At 46.5% G+C, this 19,810-nt stretch overlaps 3 protein-coding genes across 4 annotated transcripts; 2 read left to right on the forward strand and 1 right to left on the reverse strand.

Annotated features, from left to right (window-relative positions):
- Nucleotides 1-3,429: 3,429 nt before the first annotated feature.
- Nucleotides 3,430-6,558, forward strand: LOC125552225 (OVARIAN TUMOR DOMAIN-containing deubiquitinating enzyme 3-like). 2 transcript variants are annotated; one of them, XM_048715714.1, is made up of 5 exons: nt 3,430-3,478; nt 4,979-5,084; nt 5,161-5,215; nt 5,526-5,579; nt 6,210-6,558. In XM_048715714.1, the coding sequence occupies exons 1-5, from the start codon at nt 3,445-3,447 to the stop codon at nt 6,345-6,347; spliced, it is 387 nt and encodes a 128-aa protein (XP_048571671.1). In that variant the 5' UTR covers nt 3,430-3,444; the 3' UTR covers nt 6,348-6,558. The 2 variants fall into 2 exon arrangements, with proteins under 2 accessions (XP_048571671.1, XP_048571670.1); XM_048715713.1 differs by lacking the exon at nt 3,430-3,478 and adding an exon at nt 4,013-4,794.
- A 1,129-nt stretch (nt 6,559-7,687) lies between these two features.
- On the forward strand, nt 7,688-9,815 carry LOC125552223 (LIM domain-containing protein WLIM2a-like). Its single transcript, XM_048715712.1, has 5 exons — nt 7,688-8,116; nt 8,439-8,544; nt 8,645-8,682; nt 8,779-8,868; nt 9,366-9,815. Exons 1-5 carry the CDS (start codon nt 7,703-7,705, stop codon nt 9,612-9,614), a joined length of 897 nt encoding a protein of 298 aa, XP_048571669.1. The 5' UTR covers nt 7,688-7,702; the 3' UTR covers nt 9,615-9,815.
- Nucleotides 9,816-10,052: 237 nt separating this feature from the next.
- LOC125552222 (cytosolic enolase 3-like) lies at nt 10,053-14,653 on the reverse strand. The gene is made up of 12 exons (XM_048715711.1): nt 14,059-14,653; nt 13,545-13,616; nt 13,335-13,451; nt 12,991-13,071; nt 12,575-12,651; nt 12,358-12,461; nt 11,606-11,704; nt 11,434-11,519; nt 11,285-11,371; nt 10,611-10,808; nt 10,360-10,467; nt 10,053-10,313 (listed from the first exon to the last, which is right to left on the reverse strand). Exons 1-11 carry the CDS (start codon nt 14,491-14,493, stop codon nt 10,393-10,395), a joined length of 1,431 nt encoding a protein of 476 aa, XP_048571668.1. The 5' UTR covers nt 14,494-14,653; the 3' UTR covers nt 10,053-10,313; nt 10,360-10,392.
- Nucleotides 14,654-19,810: the final 5,157 nt, after the last annotated feature.

Below are 19,810 nucleotides of genomic sequence, written 5' to 3' on the forward strand. Positions count from 1 at the left end.
TTTTGGGCGATCCAATCTTGAGTATTTTCTGTGATTTTCCTTTGAGGGAATATATTAGCGACGAAGGGTTGATCATCACATCGACGCCTACGTGCTGATCCGAGGGGGTCATTATCTTTGTTCGTGTACTGATCGTGTGCCGGTAGAGATTGTTATTGGAGGTTACGAGGAGGAACACGGGAAAAGAACTGCTGATCTTGCATCGCCGTGAAAGGTCGGGCCATCTAAAAGCACAAAATAACGTCTGGTTAGTCCTTGCCTTATCAAGTGGTATCAGAGCTAAGGTTAGTCACGGCGATTCAATTTGCAATATCGTCTGCGGAGGCGAGCAGGAAAATGTTGATGGAGGAGGAAGGCATTGGTGAGGTCACTCTTTTTCACACTCGTTGCGTCGTGAACAATATCACATCTACATCTGGTGTGTGGGCTTAAAGTGCCTACATCACTGTATGAATCCGATGATCAATTTCTATTTGACAAATATCATTCCATAGCCTGGAATCCTAGATCAATCAAAGTTTAAAGGAAAAGCAGTTAGAAAATTAGGGCAAAGGTTAATTTCGTACTTAATAGGTTACAAGGCATGCACAAGCGGAACGATGTGATCGATCTCATTACCTTCAATCTGGTGTACTTCAATTGCCGGCCGCTGTCGACGGCTTCTTGGCTTGCCACTGGGCGTTGGCGGTCGGGGTCGCCATGGGCTAACAAGAGAAACCTAGGAAGTTGTCGAGTCGGGCTGCGTGCGGTGTGTTGTGTAATCTTTTTTAGATAATTATGTTGCGTACATGACATGGAATCGATTGATCGGCGGTCCAGCCTGCTTCGTGGATGGCACTGATGGATCACATTTACTCATGGGCTTCTTTTGTTTTTGAGAAATATTGACTTTTGGTTGGGCTATTCAAGTTATGAAACATTAATGGGCCAAGAGGCTTCCCGCTCGTGCGTTCTAGCTTTGCTGGGTTCAACCGTGCATTCGTACTGGGTTCATCAAAGTGACTACGTGTCTACATATACGTGCGTGAGAAAATCGTTGGGTTCAGTTGAACCCAACACCTACATGCTGGCTCCGCCTCTGCCGGAGGAATTATATTTTATCGATATGATATAAATAGCAATATTCTTTTAATGGCCATATGTTTCAATGACTATATTTGTAACGGCTATTTTTGGACGGATGCATTTGTAATGGTTATATTAGGCTATACATGCAAAGCTATTTGCCTTTTTATGGTTGTTCCTCTACCACATCACAATTAGTGGTCGCAGCTTACTCATGCAATGTCTCTTGGATACTTCGTTGTCTGATGATGGCAAGGAACTTATTCTTACATCAACCCAAGCACACAATGAATATTATCGTTTGAATACACACTATGCCAAGATCCATTAGTATACGCTAAGTGATTCATCGCAACAGGTTTGTTGTTAGTCGATATGTTTGTGTTTGCTTTTTTTGTTTAATTTCTTGTCTATGGCTCATGTTTATTTTACGTCCAGGTTTAGAATGACTTGTTCTCTAACTTTTGACATAGTGTATGCTGTAGAAGGCAATGATGACACCTTCGTGTAGAGAACTGATGGCTGTGGACATCTTGGGCTATCTTTTTTTTTTTACAGAAGATTACCCCAACATTTAAAATACTAACTAATGGAGTAGCACCCGGTGCTGCGGATGATTTCGGATTGGAGTAAGTACTGTTATAGAGTGCCTTAAAATGTTTGAGAAAGCTATTGCAGAAGTCTTTGGAGGAGAGTATTTGAGATGTTGAAATGAAATATGATGTTTTGCAACTGGAGAGTAAAGAGAAATTTTGCCATGCTGCTGGACAACTTTCCACTTCGAATGCATGCAATCTATGCTACTTAGCATTCTGGGAAAACACCTTTTTTTCTCCTATTGCTAGTCATCCAGCAGTAAAATTCTCCTTTGACGATCTCAAATAGTCATCCCTGGAGACTTCAACAATAGTTTTTCACAAATCGTAAGACTTCATAGCAACACTTTCTTCAATCCAAACATAACTATCTGTAGCATTCTTTGCTACGTCATACATTAGCATTCTGTAATGCTATGGTAATCTTCTCCATAGAGTATAGCCCAAGATGTCCAGCTCTATCTCTTTTCTGTACAAAATAGTCGTCATGATTTTATACAATGTGCACTGTGCCAAAAAAATAGAGAAGTCATTCTAAACCTATGCGAAAAATAAGAATGAGGTCTAGCCAAGAGTATTAACAAAAAAAAGGAGAACAGAAATAGATGGACCAATAACAAACCTGCACTGAAATATAGTTGGCTTGTTGGTAGGAGCATCTGGAAAGTAGTTTTTGTATAGTCTAAAATACTATTTCTCTAATAGGACGAATTACCTATGTTTAGGCACAGAACCGCCTTGGCGTGGAACATTCAAAAGCTGATATTATGTGCTGGATATGTAGTAAGAATAAGTACTTTGCCATCATGACGACGATGAATCCAGGAGATATCACTTCAGTAAGTAGTGACAGCTCATTGCTATGTTGAGCCATGTCTGTATGGTGAGCCTCTCCGCCCAAAAAATGCTCTTCCACCCTTTGTATTCCTCACTCACTCCAGTTCAAAGAAAAGTGATATTTTGGAGATACCTCTTTGATCGCTTATATTGTTTCAGTAATTAGGTTGGGAACTTGAGAATCAAATGTACCGATTTGTGTCAAAAAATAATTTTAAAATACTAGTATAATTTTACTAGGTGCTATAATATGCTACAGAAGAAACTAGTGCTCAGAATTATGTTTTGAAAACTGTCCAAAATGTCACTTTTTTTCATGAACCGAAGGAATTACATTTTATTGATATGATGTAAATAACAATATACTTTTAATGACCATATGTGTAATCGCTGTAATTTCAATGGTTATATTTGTAACGGTTATTTTTGGACGGTTACATTTGTAATGGTTATATTAGTCTATATATGCAAAGTTATTTGCCTTTTTGTAGTTACTCCTCCTCTACCACATCACAATGAGTGGTCGTAGCTTACTCATGCAATGTCTCTTGGATTCTTCGTTGTCCGATGATGACGATGAACTTATTTTTACATCAAACCAAGCACACAATCAATATTATCATTTGAATATTTGATTGCTCAATTCTATGCCTAGAACCATTTATATATGCCAAGTGATTCACCGCAATAGGTTTGTTGTTAGTAGATAAGTTTTTGTTCGCCTTTTTGTTTAATTTCTTGTCTGCGGTTCATGTTTATTTTTTGACTAGTGTATGCTATAGAAGGCAATGATGACTATTTTGTGTAGAAAAGTGATGGATGTGGACATGTTGGGTTATCTTTTTAACAGAAGATTACCCCAACATTTAGAATGCTAACTAATGGAGTAACCTGATGCTACGGATGATTATGTTGGGATCGGAGTAAGTACTGTTAGTGTCCTAAAATGTTTGAGAAAGCTATTGCAGAAGTCTTCGGAGGTGAGTATTTGAGATGTTGAAATGAAAATGATGTTTTGCAATTGCAGAGTAAAGAGAATTTTTGCCGTGCTGGTAGACAATTTTCCATTTCTAATGCATGCAACCTATGCTATTTAGCATTCTTGCCCCCCCCCCCCCCCCCCTTTTGTTCTACAATCGCTAGCCATTCAGCAGTACAATTCTCATTTGAAGATCTCACATACTCATCCTCAGGGACTTCAACAATAGTTTTTACAAATTGTAAGACTTTATAGCAATACTTTCTTCAATCCGAACATAACCATCTGAAGCATTCGTTGCTATGTCATACATTAGCATTCTGAAATGCTACTGTAAGCTTCTCTGTAGAATATAACCCAAGATGTCCAGCTCTATCTCTTTTCTGTACAAAATAGTCGTCATGATCTTGTACAATTTGCACTATGCCAAAAAATAGAGAAGTCATGCGAGGGGGTTTTAGATGATTTGCCCCAGGGTTGTTTCAATGACCAGTGGCCCTGGCCCACCCGGCAAGCTTCTCAGGGGGCGCGGGGGGGGGGGGGGGGGGGATTATCTAATGGAGAAGTAAAGTGGGGCAAAAGATCTAAATTCCCGTCATTCGAAACCTATGCGAAAAATAAGAATGAGCTCTAGCCAAGAGTATTAACCAAAAAAGGAGAAGAAAAGTAGATGAACACTGAAATGTACTCCCTCTGTTCCATAATACTTGTCATGGTTGTTGTTCAAATTTGAACTAAAACCACGGCAAGTATTATGGAATTGAGGGAGTAGTTAGGTTTCGGTAGGAGAATCTGGAAAGTAGTCTTTGTATAGTCTAAAAAGCTCTATTTCTCTAATAGGACGAATTACATAGTTTAGGTACATAACCGCCATGGCGTGGAACATTCAAAAGCAGATATTATGTGCTGGGTATGTAGTAAAAATAAGTCCATTGCCGTCATGTGATGACGATGAATCCAAGAGACTTTGCTTCAGTAACTAGCAAGGACTCATTGCTATGCTGTAGAGGAGTAACAATCAGGAAGAGCGAATGACTTTGCATATGTATAGACCAGAAAAACGTAGCCATTACAAATATACCCATCAGAAAAATAGTCGTTAGGTCCACAGCCGTTGAAATCATAGCAGTTACAAGTATATTGTTGTTTATATGATATCAATAAAATATAGAATAGTGGAATATGGAGAGTGAAAAATGAAGAGTCCACTGGAGCATGAAGAGATAGTGATAGGAAATATTTTGAAGAGGCTCCCTGTACGAAGATATGGAACACTCAAAAGCTTATCCTGTGGCCAGGGATATGTGAAGAAGAGCTGTACGTTTTTCTTTTGAGTTTACATTGCACATTCTTTACAACTGCCCCATCCTGATAAACCTGAGAGTATCCATCACTCAGCCTTGGAGCTGGCCATATAGTATAATTATTACCATGTCTCCATTGAAAGACAGATTATTCTTGAAATATATTTTTATGATGGAATTTATCTTCAATTTCCTAGACGACCTACGGCTGGCAGTGAAAGAGGTTATATGTGATAACCAAACCGAGCGTCAAAAGTATGAAGAGGCGATTATAGCTATTACAGTGGATGAATCTTTGAAACGGTTAGGTTCCCATAGCTTTTTATTTACTTCGATGTCATTAACTTAGAGATGCTAACGGCTATGCCTGCTGTTGTAGCTACTGCCAAAGGATAAGGCGACCTGATTTCTGGGGTGGAGAGTCAGAACTCTTGGTATGGATTTGATGGTTATAGAAGTTAACATGCATAGTTGATGTAGGCATCAGTTATTCGACAAATTACATCTGGAGAACATCCGACTTGCACGTACCAGTCATTTTATGTTTTAAGTAGTACAGTTCATGCATCATTCTTCTTTATTAGCGTGATAAAGTCAAAGATATACTTTTGTTTAACTTCTGGATGTTCTAAAGTAGGCCATCCTTTTCTGAGTAGATTGATATTGTATTTGTTGCTTAAATTGTTATATCTGTATACATGGCTCATTCACATAAGATTTTCATCTGGGATCTCCTCTTTCCAGGTTTTGTCTAGACTGTGCCGGCAACCAATCATTATTTACATTCCGGAGCGTGAGGTAAATTCAACCGCCCTAGGTGATGATGAATCTATATGTGTGCAGAGTGGAGAAGGATAATAAAACTTCATCTATATTTAATAATATGGTTGTGACATGATGGAAGCGATTCTCATAACAAATCAATGGAATAGTTGTTCCAACTGATAAGAGAGAAAAACTGAACAAGGGGTTTTGGTAGAATAGTGACTTTAAGAACACCGTCATCATCACTATGGGCATTGCATCGTACGTATTATGATAAAAGTTGATCAAATCGGAAGGCACGTGTACTAGCAATTGATAATATGTAGCCAAATTTCCTGGTAATTCAATAACAAAAAAAATAAAGGTCCGGTTGGAACTAGACAATCTGCCTAAAGTTTCCTTGAGAATGGTGTTGAAAACTGAAACTGCATTTTGCGAAGTGCAAATCAAACTGTTTGAAAGATTGGTGAATACCTTTCCTTTTGCGTTTTTTTGATGTTTAAATTGAACTTGTCTTCAAAATGGAAATACTGTGTGGATTATCGCACCATTTTATCTGTTTCACCGCAATCATGTTTTGAGCGTTCTGCTTTGATGGCCTTGTATGTTATGCTTCCTCACTCCATCTCGAACTAAACCTACCATTTTCTTTTTGTGCAACAGTACCGCGGGCGGGGCAACGGGTTTATCCCAATTGCCGAGTACGGGTTGGAGTTTACCAAAGACTCTAAAGAGGGGAAGAAAAGGGTGCCGGTGAGACTGTTATACAGTGGGAAGAACCATTACGATTTGCTGATATAAAATGGGCACATGAGATATGCCCCGACCAAGCATCAGAATACCGGCAGCCACCGCCCATCTGTGGCGCATACACAAATCCCCGTTTTCTTTCCATGGTTACATCCTTCGATCCTGCTAATTAAGCTCCTGTTTGTCAGTTATGATGCTATAACCGCTGTTTCGTCGATCACAGTGATGGGCATTTGGGGAATTTATGGATTTGGGGCTAGAAGAATTGGCACTAACCTGATGACAGCGCCACACGAGCTAACTATGCGCACAGCTGCATGGTGCAGAGGCCAGTGCTGTTTTGGCAGTGATTTGGTTGGTTGGTTGGCGCGGTGCCGTGGAGTTGTTGATTGCGTTTCCGGTTGGTGCCGGGCAGAATAATGGTGCGTTGGTCGCACTCGCACTCGGTGGTTGACGACGGGACTTGCTTCAAACCCAATCATTATGTGAGTACGTGATGGTTATTAGGTATACTCGTATATGATTTTGCAACGCACTGCTGACCGGAATGATGTCTTCCTTGGATGAGCTGTACGGGCGTGTTTGGTATCAGCTCAGCATATTAGGGGTACCGTCCGGTCCACTGGTCCAGTGAGCAAATTTGGTGGCTATTACGGGCACATTCCAGTACGCTCCTAACCACGCTTGAACCGGGCGTTACGAAATTGAGCTGTGGCCTGCCCGTATATCGTGTAAGCACAGACAGGCCACGCAGGAGCAAATAAATGAGCAAAAGTAATCCGTTTGCTAAGCTAGACCGCCCCCGTGCGTGCTTGCGCAGCTGGCACCGGCCCACTCGCCTAAACGGCCCGGCCCCACGCCTCAGCCTCTTCCGTTTAGGCGGGGTAGGCCGAGCTTAGCCTGTGCATGCAACAAAAACACGGCCTTGCCCTCTCGCACCGCAATAAAATACGTAGCAGTGCGCTGTTTGTTTGCAAAGATGTAAGCATGCGAACAAGCAGAGTGGTCCGACGAGGCAGCAGGGAAAGAGCTGGCCGACGTGGGCCGCACCGCTGCGGCACCAATTAATATCGCCCCCTACATACATACACATTCCAGCTTCAATCAAAATAATAACCAATAATAATAATAATAAAAGCAACAAATTGCCCAAGAGAACATCTCTCACCTCTCCCCGTCGCAGGGGGGCTGACCGCCGGGCCCCACGCAACGACGCGAATACCCGTAGTCGTAGCCGTTGCTTCTGCGGCACTTCTCGCGCCGGTCAGAGCTCCGTTCTCGTGTGGCTGCCACCAACCGCACAGCCACTGGCAGCCGGACCCCGCGTACTCCCGGGCCCACCGGCAGCCGCGCAGCCGGAGCCACGTTCGCACGAAAGGCTGTAATAATTAATTGCGTATTCGTTAATGAGCAGAGCACTAGCGCGGCCCCTCACCCGCATCTCATCTCTCTTTCCCCCCTTCGCTTCCTTCGTTTGTGCGTTGCCTTTTTCTTTCCGCCGCGGCAACTGTGAGCCGGCCCGATCGAGCCGCCCACCTCGAGAGGCCGCCATAATTCATTCCATCCATCCATCCGCTGCCGCGTATATAAGCGCGGCCATTGGGGCGCTCGTGGGGTGCTCGTCACATCGTCGCATCAGGCGCGCGCAGGCCGAGATCAGATCGGCGGCGGCGGCGGCGACGGCGACCATGTTCAGCGGGACGCAGCAGAAGTGCAAGGTGTGCACCAAGACGGTGTACCCCATGGACCAGCTCTCCACCGACGGCGCCGTCTTCCACCGCGCCTGCTTCAAGTGCCACCACTGCAAGTCCACCCTCTCCGTATGTCATCTCCCCTCCCGCTCTCTTATCTTTCTACCACCTCCAGCCGTCTTGTTCTTGTTCTAGTTCCGGGAGACAGCGAGAGAAAAAGATCGACGGATGGATGTCAACGGTCCATGGATCTGTAGAATGAAATGCGATGCCAGATCTGCGGACTGCTCCGCCGCACGGATCTGGCGCTTGAATTTCGTGTCAGAATCTTGTGTCTAGGAAGGATAGGGGATCATCGCGGCTTTGTCCAATTCGCATTCTCTGCCTTTGGTAAGAACAAGACCAAGAGAAATAACAATCTGTCTGGATATCTTGTTTTGCTGTTTGACAGTTTAGCAGCTACTCCTCCTTTGAAGGAGTGCCCTACTGCAAGCCCCATTTCGCGCAGCTGTTCAAGGAGACCGGGAGCTACAACAAGAGCTTCCAGTCACAATCCCGTAGGTTTCCATTCAATACTAAGTAATCTGCAAGCATGGCACAAGTCGTTACTGTTTTCTTTATCAAATGTGTCCTGATCCTTGGCTTTGTTTCCTTCAGCCGCGAAATCTGCGACGGAGAAGTTGACTCCTGAGCTGGTATGTACTCCCATATAGGGTGCATGTATCTATATGTGTCTTGTCTCTTTGCTGCCCTGCGATTCGGTTAGTCTTATGTGGAATGTGCTGTTTCAGACCAGATCGCCAAGCAAAGCTGCGGGCATGTTTTCGGGAACGCAGGACAAGTGCGCCACTTGTGGTAAAACAGCATACCCTCTTGAGAAGGTAATATCACCGAGTATACCATATTTGTTTTGTTTTGTGATCTAGGCGTCAGCATAGCTCGCTTAGATGTCTCAGAATTTTGTCATTTCACGAAACAATTGATGTTTCAGAATGTGAAAACTGTCGGATTGACCCTTTTGCAATTCAACACAAGGGGTTAATTTACTTGCACATTGGACATAGTTGTGTAGCCTTCACTTTACTCTGTGTTCCTAAATATAAGATGCTTTGAACTGCCAAATCGTTTAACATTTAGAAACAGAGGTACTCCCTCCGTTCGGAATTACTTGTCGCAGAAATGGATGTATTTGGATGTATTTTAGTTCTAGATACATCCATATTCGAGACAAGTAATTCCGAACGGAGGGAGTAGTACCTTTTAGGCAGCCAACTTCCATCATAATTGTCTTGAATCATCAACTTCCTTTTCAGTTATATCCTAAAGCCTCAAGAACATGCAGATGACTCATGCCTAGTTGTTAAACTAAATCTTGCAGGTGACAGTTGAAGAGAAGTCCTACCACAAGTCCTGCTTCAAATGCTCTCATGGAGGCTGCGCCCTCTCGCCGTCCAACTACGCGGCCTTGGAAGGCATCCTCTACTGCAAGCACCATTTCTCCCAGCTTTTCAAGGAGAAGGGGAGCTACAACCATCTGATCAAGTGCGCATCGGTCAAGCGCGCAGCAGAGGCGCAAACAGCACAGGCGGTGGCACAAACAGCTCCGGCGGCTGCTGAATCCTCCTGATTATGCTGCCATCTTCATAGTGGGCTTTGAGGGCGAAAGTTTGGAAAGCGCCTCTTTTTTTACGATTGTAACCTGCTGTGTGCTGTGTTCTAGCTCTGGGGATACCAGGACTATATTTCGTGTCCCCATATGTGGCTAGCTCGATCACGTTGTTGAACCATGGAGTTGAATGTCATTTCGGAAGAAATTGTTGTGCATCAAGTACTGTGTGCTTTTTTCTGTTCCTTGATATAAGGAGTTCTTTGTGTGCCTCAGTGCTTCGATACTTCAGCACACCATTTTGCTGTCTGGTTTGATATTTGCTCGACTGTTCCACAATTTCTACCATATTATAATAAGCTGAGCTCACGCAAACTGCTCTCAGTAGAACAAACACTTTGGACTAACTATATCTGAACTACTTTAAACGCAAAACTTGGAGTGCATTGGAACTGTGTATATTGTACAAATGAAAAACTCTACTCCTTCAAACCCATTCTCAAATTCATGTATCTTGTGCACGATCCATTCCATACCACATATAAATGAAAAGGGAAAAAAGGCATAGCTCAACATCTATCAAAAGTAAAGTCCCAGCAGTTCAGCCACTGCACCTAAGAAACCAATGTGTGCCTGAAAGTTTCCCCGGTTTGTTAAGCTACCCTCTTTCCTTGCCTTTGCTGAGCCAGCACAAAACACATTTCTACAGAACCCCCCCCCCCCCCCCCCCCCCCCCCCCCCCCTCCCCCCCCCCCCCCCCCCCCCGGGACCGCATCAACGGAATCCAGTGAGCCACGAGTCAGCCCGCGGTAGTTCTCCAATTTTCGCCAGCGTAAACCCCTTCGCCTCCAAGTTCTTCCTCTATTCTTAGAAGCTGCAAACACAATGCACACAGTCATCAAAAACCATTCAAGACAAATTAAGAAGCTGTTTAGAATGACCATATGGTACTATGACTTCAGACCAATACTTTGGTGCATGTATCCACATAAAAGGCAGCAAGCATTCAACAGAAACCTGATTGTATTTCGTGAGGCACTCTCCACGGCAGGGGGCACCAGCTTTGATCTGTCCAGCTGCTGCACCGACAGCCAGGTCGGCGATGAAAGAATCATCCGTGTCCCCAGACCTATGTGACACCATCACACCCCAATGCGCATCCTTTGCCTGTTTCACAGCCTCTATGGCCTCAGTGACAGTGCCCACTTGACTTGCCTACATACACATGATAAGAAAAGGAAACACATAATAAGGTACATGACACAGAGAATCCCTGGACAGTTACAGAAATCAAGAGAGCAAGGAAGAATCAAGGAGGCAAGTACTACATGTGCAACCATGTGGCTCTTGCAACATTATGTGCCTACAATCAGTTCAACTATTAATTGCTCATCTTCGTGAATTCAGGCACTACATTGCATTGTCTGTAAATAAATGCCCTTAAACTCAAATCATGCCATGCAAAATAATAGGCACAAAATGGAAGGAGTGGCATTCAATCAAACAAAGAACCACACTGAGTATCCAGGCACAAAGATTGCTGTGGTTAGTCAAAATCAATTGTGGCTTGTTCCAGCTTAAAAAACGCCTAATTCCAGAGTCTGGTATTGTTAGCCTTCGGGGGCCCAGTAACTTGCACAAAGCAGCAAGTTTATAAACATCAATAAACAAATGAATGATTTGTGACTTACCTTGAGAGTAAGAGCGTCGCAAGTATATTCATTTACTGCCCGCTTAATGCGTTCAGGATCTGACATCAATAAGTCGTCTCCTACAACCTGCAAATGCATTATGGCATGAGCTCCTGACAGAAAATAGAAAATAAAAGCACAATAGGTACCTGACATAGCTCTAGGGTGGTAAACTTTTTCGAGTGCTCCCAGTCATCTTTGTCGAAGGGCTGTTCAATGGAGACTAGTGGGTATTCTAGTGTACAAAAAAGAGGAAATATAAGGTTCATGAAGTCAAAAGATTTTTCTCCCAGAATATGTAAATCCACAAACAAGTGATACCTGAACATAGTTGACTATAAATCTCAATCATATCGTCCCCAGTTTTGAAATTTTGCCCTGATTTCTTTGCAGACTTGAACTCCAGGTCATATTTTTTTCCTGCAAAGAAAAGCATGAGGAAGCAGGGAAGTTAACTCGCGAAAATAGTAAGACTAATTGTTAATAGCCGACAATATATTACCCCCGTCCCAAATTACTTGTCTTGGATTTGACTAGATACGGACGTATCTAACGCTAAAACATGTCTAGATACGGTATCTAGACAAATCTAAGACAAGTAATTCAGGACGGAGGGAGTACATCTGACTGCTATTCAAGCTCACTGTTTCTAGCTTGAATGAAAAAACTCATTGTTTTCCATGTTTCAAGGCCGTACACTTCCAAAAAGTATAATAACAACAGTAAAATAGCAAGAGATTGGTCAAATGGTGCCTGATTGAAAATGCTGATCACAATAGTATGCTTTAACTGGCCCTAGCATATCAAGTTACACTGTTACAGGCAGCGATGGCAGCTGTAAAAATAACAACGATGCAACACAAAGAAGAAGCTGGAAAACACAGTAGACTAAAAACACATCCTTCTAACACAGCAACACTATGGAACTATCTGTGAAATGTACGCCATTACTTGCATTTTCTATTGGGTGTAGTTATGTAGATGCCCAAGATGTTATTCAAAGGAGAATATAAACCATGGTGTTAACAGCTAAGGATATATGGATGATAGAGATTTCACTGATTTATCCTTACCTACACAAAAATCAGTAGCAGCAGCATCAATTGCTAATTTGATCCTTCCATTATATCCAGCTCTATCTATTGCCGCAATGACAAGATCCAAGCCTTCGGTTATACTGAACATTCACCAGACATAGATATGGTATGTTAATATCCATATGTAGGTGCTCAAAAGGGAAACTGAGAAACAAAACACATCAGGAAAAAGTAAAATCAATTCCTTACTTGCCTGGAAATATTAGGAGCAAATCCACCATCATCGCCAATGTTGCAACTGTCTGAACCATACTTCTCCCATATAATATCCTAACAAATCATTAGTGAAAATCAGCAAATATTTCTGTGCAGAACTGCGTTATAAAAACAAAACTTTCAAACAGCTGGACAGCCAATGTTTAAGCAATTTCTCTGTTTTGGCTTAGTAGCAATCACCGAGAAAAATCAGTGCCATAAGAAGACATAAAAGAGAGTTGGCAAGCTAGCATAAGGCGTTAAGTTTTCGTGGAAACACAATGTTCCTAGAATGTTTGATGGGAAGGTAGCAGGTTGGTCCAAATACTAGACAACACGCACATAGCCAAGAAAGTGTGCACGGTGTTATTATCGAAGTATATCTGTGAAGCAGTTTGTTAAAACGGAGGGTACCTTCAGATGATGATATGTCTCTGAACCCATCTGCATTGCTTCTTCAAAGTTTTTGGCACCGATTGGAAGGATCTTAATTTCCTACAGAAACGTAAACTTTACTTCAAAGTACTACGCAGAAAAAATAAATACAGTATATTGATATGTCAAACTACATGTAGCATATATTACAGTAAGAAACAAGGTAGTAACAATCTCAAACTCTGCAAAGTTTTGGGGTTTATAGAAAAGCCTAAGAGAGTGTTCTTAGCAGTCTATTTGCAAAAAAAGAAAAAGAGTGTTCTCAGCAGTCTGCAAAGCAAATTTTATTACAAAAGGTAATCCTAAATGTGAAGTGGAAATACTTGAATGGGAAGATTATTTCCAGCATGGGTTCCACCATTAATGACTGTAATTGCTGGGACGGGAAGCGTCGTTGCGCTTTTACCAACAAGATCTGCTATATGCTTGTACAGCGGAACCTGCACAGAAATAGGCAAACAACTATAAGAATTTGTGTTATCGTCACAGATTCAATTTTCACCTAAGACCCAGATAAAGAATATAAGTGATACCTCTTTCTCAGCAGCACCAGCTTTACAAGCTGCAATTGATACGGCCAGCATAGCATTCGCTCCAACCTCAGTCTGAACATGGTTGTCACAATTAATTAGTTACTTTGTATGCAGGATGTGTTGCATGGTGCCCTCCAACCAGAGAGGACAATGCACATCCACAGAAACTTTTGTGAACTACACAATCGTACTAAATTGAGATACTCTTGTTTTGGTACAAAAAAAATTGAGATACTAGTAAACTAGTATTCATTACAACCATCGAAAATGGCACAGCATTATTTCCAGCAGGGAAGCCTAAAATGAAGCTAGCCGGTGCCCAATATTGCCACCGTGTAGCAGAGCACACAATTGGAGTATGTGGTTAGGGGAAACACCTAGAGACAGCATAACAACATCCTCATATAATACGGAGTAATTCATTATCATATCTACACAAATAGAGCTTGGAAATGCAGGAACAGATCAGCAGTACAGAATGAGAGAAGGAATAATCGGGGTTTCGGCGATGTACCCTGTGGTGCGCCTTGTCCAAGTCCATGATGGCCTGGTCGATCTGCGCCTGCTGCTGCGGATCCATCCCCACGAGCGCCTCCGACACCTTGCCGTTGATCAGCCGCACCGAGTCGGCGACCGCCTTGGCGAGGAGCCTCCGCTTCTCGACGCCCCTCGTGGCGTCGACCGCGGCGCCCTCGGCGGCTCCCGGCCCTGCCGCGGACGCGCGGTGCACGGCCTTGTTGGTGTGCAGGTCGACCTCCACCGCGGGGGCGCCGCGGCTGTCCAGGATCTGCCGCGCGCACACCCGCGTGATCACGGCCGGCGCCGCCCGCCGCATGTGGGTGGAGATGAAGAGCACCGGGTCGGCGGCCTTGGCGCGGACGGCCGCGTTCACGGCCTCCTCGATCTTGCGCGGGAGCAGGTGCTTCTCTAGGTACTCCTGCACCGACATGGCTGCAGCGTGGTCTGCTCCACTGACCACGCTCCTCTCCGGGCACTCTGCGCCCGCGATTCTGCTCGGCTTGTTAGGAATCGTGACGAATTGCGCCTAGGAAGAAGACCAGACCAGCACGCTGTGGTTTTTCCTTTTTCTTTTGAGGGGTAAGGGCGTAAGACCAGAACATTGATGCCTGACGGGCGGCACAAAGGCGTCGCGACGCGCGTCCCGTCCTCACCCGTCATGCGTTGCCCGGCATGCAGCCTCTCGCCGGCCTCGCTCGGCTATAAAAGGCGACGTCCCCGCCGGTGGACGGCGCAGTTCTCAGTTCCCCTACTTCGGCACACAAAAGCTACACTCTCCCCATCTTCCCGCCTTCCCGCGGACGAACAGATGGCTGAGAGGTTTCCAGGCGACGGCGGCGCGGCGAACGGCTTCGACCGTCGCCACCTCCAAGAGTCGGAGGCGCGCCTCCTCTACGAGGCCGAATACTCGGCGCCCTCAGACATGCGGGTGCCGGGGACGTGGAGGCTGAGCGGCGGTGGCGTCCCGGTGCCACATGTGTCCGAAGGGGCGGCGCGGCGGGTCGAGATCGCCCGCATCCGCTCGTCCCTGTCGGAGGAGCAGCGGAACGAATCGCGGTACGCCGCCGACAGCCACATCATGTGGTCCATGTACTTCGCGCGCCGCCGCGAGGAGCAGATTGCCTCCACCAACAACGTCATCCCCCGCGATCGTCTCAACGCCGACGGGCGACGCGAGTGGTGGGGCGTGCCCGGTCGCACCCTCAAGGCCGTCCTCGACCACATCGAGACCGGCAACGTGCCGCGCCTCGAGTACCCGCTGCGGTCATCCTTCTCTCGCCGTGGCAGCTCCTGGACGCCGCGGCGGATGAAGGCGGGGTCGTCCTCGTCGTCGGGCTCCGGCTCGCCGGCCCTTTGCCCCGTCAAGCCCGAGCCGGAGGAGACGCCGCTCGGGCGCCGCACTCGCAGCGGCGCCCTCGTCATCAACGACGGTGCCCGGCCGTCCCCGCCTGGTCCGGCACCGGCGAGGCGCTCCCTCCGCCTGGTCCGGCCGAAGCCTGAGCTGGGGCTGCTCCCCGTGCCGGAGCACGTCGACATGGTGGCCCCGACGACGCGACCGCCCACAAGTGAGCGAAGGAGGACTACGTTCGCGAGCAGGTGCGCCGCCAGCGCGCGGGCGTACCTGGAGCTCCAGGCCCGTCTCCGCAGCCGCGAGGAGAGCGGTGTCATCGTCCTCGACAGCGACAAGGAGGACGACGTCCAACGCCCCGCCGCGTGTCGGCGACCCCGGCCAGGGCTGCAGCAGGGACGGCGGCAGCGCAGGCGAGGCGCGCGACGACGACGACGACGGCGGCGACGGCGGCGACTACACCCGCTTCTCCAGGCTTCTCAGCATGTAGGCGACGACAGTGGCTAGGCTTTTATTAGTTTGGTGTAGTTTGCATTTTTTTTATTTTTTATACAAATTTCAGTGAAGTATCGCCGAGTTCGTGCAAAAGTCGTCGAGTTTGCAAAAAATTAAACGGAATATCGCTGAACCCACGGCGACCTGTGGGCCGACGACTGGGAATGAAGTCGGCCCCAGGGGCCAATCTAGCACCAGTTCATTCCTAGGTCGCTCTTTTTTGGCGCCCTGGGGGGCCGAACGGCTGGAGATGCTCTAAGGCTAAGCTTTAATGTTAGGGGTTTGACGCCGCCGGGACGCCCTCACCCCATCTCCACCCGCGCATCGCCCCGCCGCTGATAATGGCCGGATCCAGCCGCCGTCACTCCCCACCGTCCATCCCTAGTGTGGATCCACGCCGCCATGCCGTCCCGAGCCCGTGGCCGCGGCGACGCATCCTCCTCCTGCGACGACGCTTCATCCTTCCGCGTCGACGCACCCCGCACCCCTGGCCTCTCGCCGTTGCTGCCGTCGCAGCCGAACTACCTCGAGTGTGGCAGCACCAGTGGGGGACGTGGGACGCAAATATCACTGACCGCAAGACCCGCGAGAGTATTTGGATTGGCTCCTCCCACTCCCGGTGAAGGAGGCGCACGAATGCCACATTATGTCGGTCCGCCTCCATGATGCCAACAACCAGCTGAACTTCTCCAACGGCCTGTCATAGTTGGCGCCCGTCAACCCCCGGTTAGCCACCGCACAGGAGATGCGGGAAGACCGGGAGGCTAGGGAGCGCCTCGAGGCGGAGCAAGCCGGCGAAGAATACATGGCGGAGCTCCGCCACAGATACCCGGAGCACGTCGAGACGGAGCACTGTATGTAAGCAGTACGCGACTGGGGCAAGGGAGGTCATTGACCTTTGCTCCATGACTCCGACGACACGGCGCTTACCAAATCGGACTGGGAGAGCGATTAGCGAGTAGTTTTAGTAAGTTTTTATGCAATCTAGTCTAATCTTTATTCAAGTTATGTAAAATATTTCGAATCAAGTTTGGTGTAGTAGTTTGAACCAAATTTGCACCGAATTTGTATTGATTTTTTTAGGGAGTTAAGTATTGGGGATCGGTTAGAAACGACAGGGGGGGCAACCCCTTTCATTTTAAAAAAAGGTACTTGGTCGTATCGTCCTCTAATTTTTTGGGGATCGGTTGGAGATGCTCTTACTATTGGGGAATGCAGTAATTTCAAAAAATTTAATACGCACACGCAAGATCATGGTGATGCATAGCAACGAGAGAGAAGAGTGTAGTCCACGTACCCTCGTAGACCGTAAGCGAAAGCATTATGACAACGCGGTTGATGTAGTCGTACGTCTTCATGATTTGACTGATCCTAGTACTGAAAGTACGGCACCTCCGCGATCAGCACACGTTCAGCTCGATGACGTCCCACGAACTCACGATCCAGCAGAGTGTCAAGGGAGAGCTTCGTCAGCACGACGACATGATGATGGTGATGATGAAGCTACTGGCACAGGGCTTCGCCTAAGCACTACGACGATATGACCGAGGTGGATTATGGTGGAGGGGGGCACCGCACACGGCTAAGGGATCAACGATCAACTTGTGTGTCTATGGGGTGCCCCCTGTCCACGTATATAAAGGATGGAGGGAGGAGGAGACCGGCCCTCATAGGGCGCGCCCAAAGTGTGGAGTCCTACTAGGACTCCCTAGTCCTAGTAGGATTCCACCTCCTACATGGAATAGGAAAAAGGGAAGGGAGAAGGAGAAGGAAGGAAGGGTGCGCCCCCTTTCCCTAGTCCAATTCGGACCAGTCCATGGGGAAGGGGCGCGGCCACCCTTGAGGCCTTTATCTCCTTTCCCGTATGGCCCATTAAGGCCCAATATGAATTCCCGTAACTCTCCGGTACTCCGAAAAAATACACGAATCACTCGAAACCTTTCCGATGTCCGAATATAGCTTTCCAATATATCAATCTTTACGTCTCGACCATTTCGAGACTCCTCGTCATGTCCCCGATCTCATCCGGGACTCCGAACAAAATTCAGTCATCAAATCACATAACTCATAATACAAATCATCACAGAATGTTAAGCGTGCGGACCCTACGGGTTCGAGAACTATGTAGATATGACCGAGACTCATCTCCGATCAATAACCAATAGTGGAACCCGGATGCTCATATTGGTTCCTACATATTATACGAAGATCTTTATCGGTCAAACTGTTGGGAAACGTAGTAATTTCAAAAAAAAATCCTACGCACACGCAAGATCATGGTGATGCATAGCAACGAGAGGGGAGAGTGTTGTCCACGTACCCTCATAGACCGAAAGTGGAAGCGTTAGCACAACACGGTAGATGTAGTCGTACTTCTTCACAATCCGACCGATCAAGTACCGAACGCACGTCACCTCCAAGTTCAGCACACGTTTAGCCCGATGACGTCCCTCGAACTCCGATCCAGCCGAGTGTTGAGGGAGAGTTTTGTCAGCACGACGGCGTGGTGATGATGATGATGTTCTACCGACGCAGGGCTTCTCCTAAGCACCGCTACAATATTATCGAGGTGGACTATGGTGGAGGGGGGCACCACACACGGCTAAAAGATCAACTGATCAACTGTTTTGTCTCTAGGGTGCCCTCTGCCCCCGTATATAAAGGAGCAAGGGGGGGTGCGGCCGGCCAGGAGAGAGGGCGCGCCAGGAGGAGTCCTACTCCCATCGGGAGTAGGACTCCCCCCTTTCCTAGTTGGATTAGGACTTGGGAGGGAGAAAGACGAGGGAGAGAGGAAGGAAGGGGGGCGCCGCCCCCCTCTCCTTGTCCTATTCGGACTAGGGGGGAGGGGCGCGCGGCCCAGCCCTGGCCGCCTCTCCTCTTCTCCGTAAAGGCCCACTAAGGCCCATTAACCTCCCGGGGGGTTCCGGTAACCTCCCGGTACTCCGGTAAAATCCCGATTTCACCCGGAACACTACCGATATCCAAACATAGGATTCCAATATATCAATCTTCATGTCTCGACCATTTCGAGGCTCCTCGTCATGTCCGTGATCACATCCGGGACTCCGAACAACCTTCGATACATCAAAACATATAAACTCATAATATAACTGTCATCGAAATGTTAAGCGTGCGGACCCTACGGGTTTGAGAACTATGTAACCTGGATGCTCATATTGGCTCCCACATATTCTAGAAGATCTTTATCGGTCAGACCGCATAACAACATACGTTGTTCCCTTTGTCATCGGTATGTTACTTGCCCGAGATTCGATCGTCGATATCTCAATACCTAGTTCAATCTCGTTACCGGCAAGTCTCTTTACTCGTTACGTAACACATCATCTCGCAACTAACTCATTAGTTGCAATGCTTGCAAGGCTTATAGTGATGTGCATTACCGAGTGGGCCCAGAGATACCTCTCCGACAATCGGAGTGACAAATCCTAATCTCGAAATACGCCAACCCAACAAGTACCTTCGGAGACACCTGTAGAGCACCTTTATATTCACCCAGTTACGTTGTGACGTTTGGTAGCACACAAAGTGTTCCTCCGATAAACGGGAGTTGCATAATCTCATAGTCATAGGAACATGTATAAGTCATGAAGAAAGCAATAGCAACATACTAAACGATCGGGTGCTAAGCTAACGGAATGGGTCAAGTCAATCACATCATTCTCCTAATGATGTGATCCCGTTAATCAAATGACAACCCATGTCAATGGCTAGGAAACATGACCATCTTTGATCAACGAGCTAGTCAAGTAGAGGCATACTAGTGACACTCTGTTTGTCTATGTATTCACACATGTATTATGTTTCCGGTTAATACAATTCTAGCATGAATAATAAACATTTATCATGATATAAGGAAATAAATAATAACTTTATTATTGCCTCT

The sequence above is a fragment of the Triticum urartu genome, chromosome 4 (genome assembly GCF_003073215.2).
Source record: "Triticum urartu cultivar G1812 chromosome 4, Tu2.1, whole genome shotgun sequence".
NCBI classification, from domain to species: domain Eukaryota; kingdom Viridiplantae; phylum Streptophyta; class Magnoliopsida; order Poales; family Poaceae; genus Triticum; species Triticum urartu.

Coding starts and splice junctions, on each gene's coding strand:
- LOC125552225 (XM_048715713.1), top strand. CDS start 4,674: ATGAAGAGTCCACTGGAGCATGAAGAGATAGTGATAGGAAATATTTTG. Junction 5,085..5,160: donor GTGGATGAATCTTTGAAACG/GTTAGGTTCCCA, acceptor CTGCTGTTGTAG/CTACTGCCAAAGGATAAGGC. Junction 5,216..5,525: donor GTGGAGAGTCAGAACTCTTG/GTATGGATTTGA, acceptor TCCTCTTTCCAG/GTTTTGTCTAGACTGTGCCG.
- LOC125552223 (XM_048715712.1), top strand. CDS start 7,703: ATGAGCAGAGCACTAGCGCGGCCCCTCACCCGCATCTCATCTCTCTTT. Junction 8,683..8,778: donor AGAAGTTGACTCCTGAGCTG/GTATGTACTCCC, acceptor GTGCTGTTTCAG/ACCAGATCGCCAAGCAAAGC. Junction 8,869..9,365: donor CAGCATACCCTCTTGAGAAG/GTAATATCACCG, acceptor TAAATCTTGCAG/GTGACAGTTGAAGAGAAGTC.
- LOC125552222 (XM_048715711.1), bottom strand. CDS start 14,493: ATGTCGGTGCAGGAGTACCTAGAGAAGCACCTGCTCCCGCGCAAGATC. Junction 13,617..14,058: donor TGGACAAGGCGCACCACAGG/GTACATCGCCGA, acceptor AACCATGTTCAG/ACTGAGGTTGGAGCGAATGC. Junction 10,468..10,610: donor GCCTCACGAAATACAATCAG/GTTTCTGTTGAA, acceptor TTGTGTTTGCAG/CTTCTAAGAATAGAGGAAGA.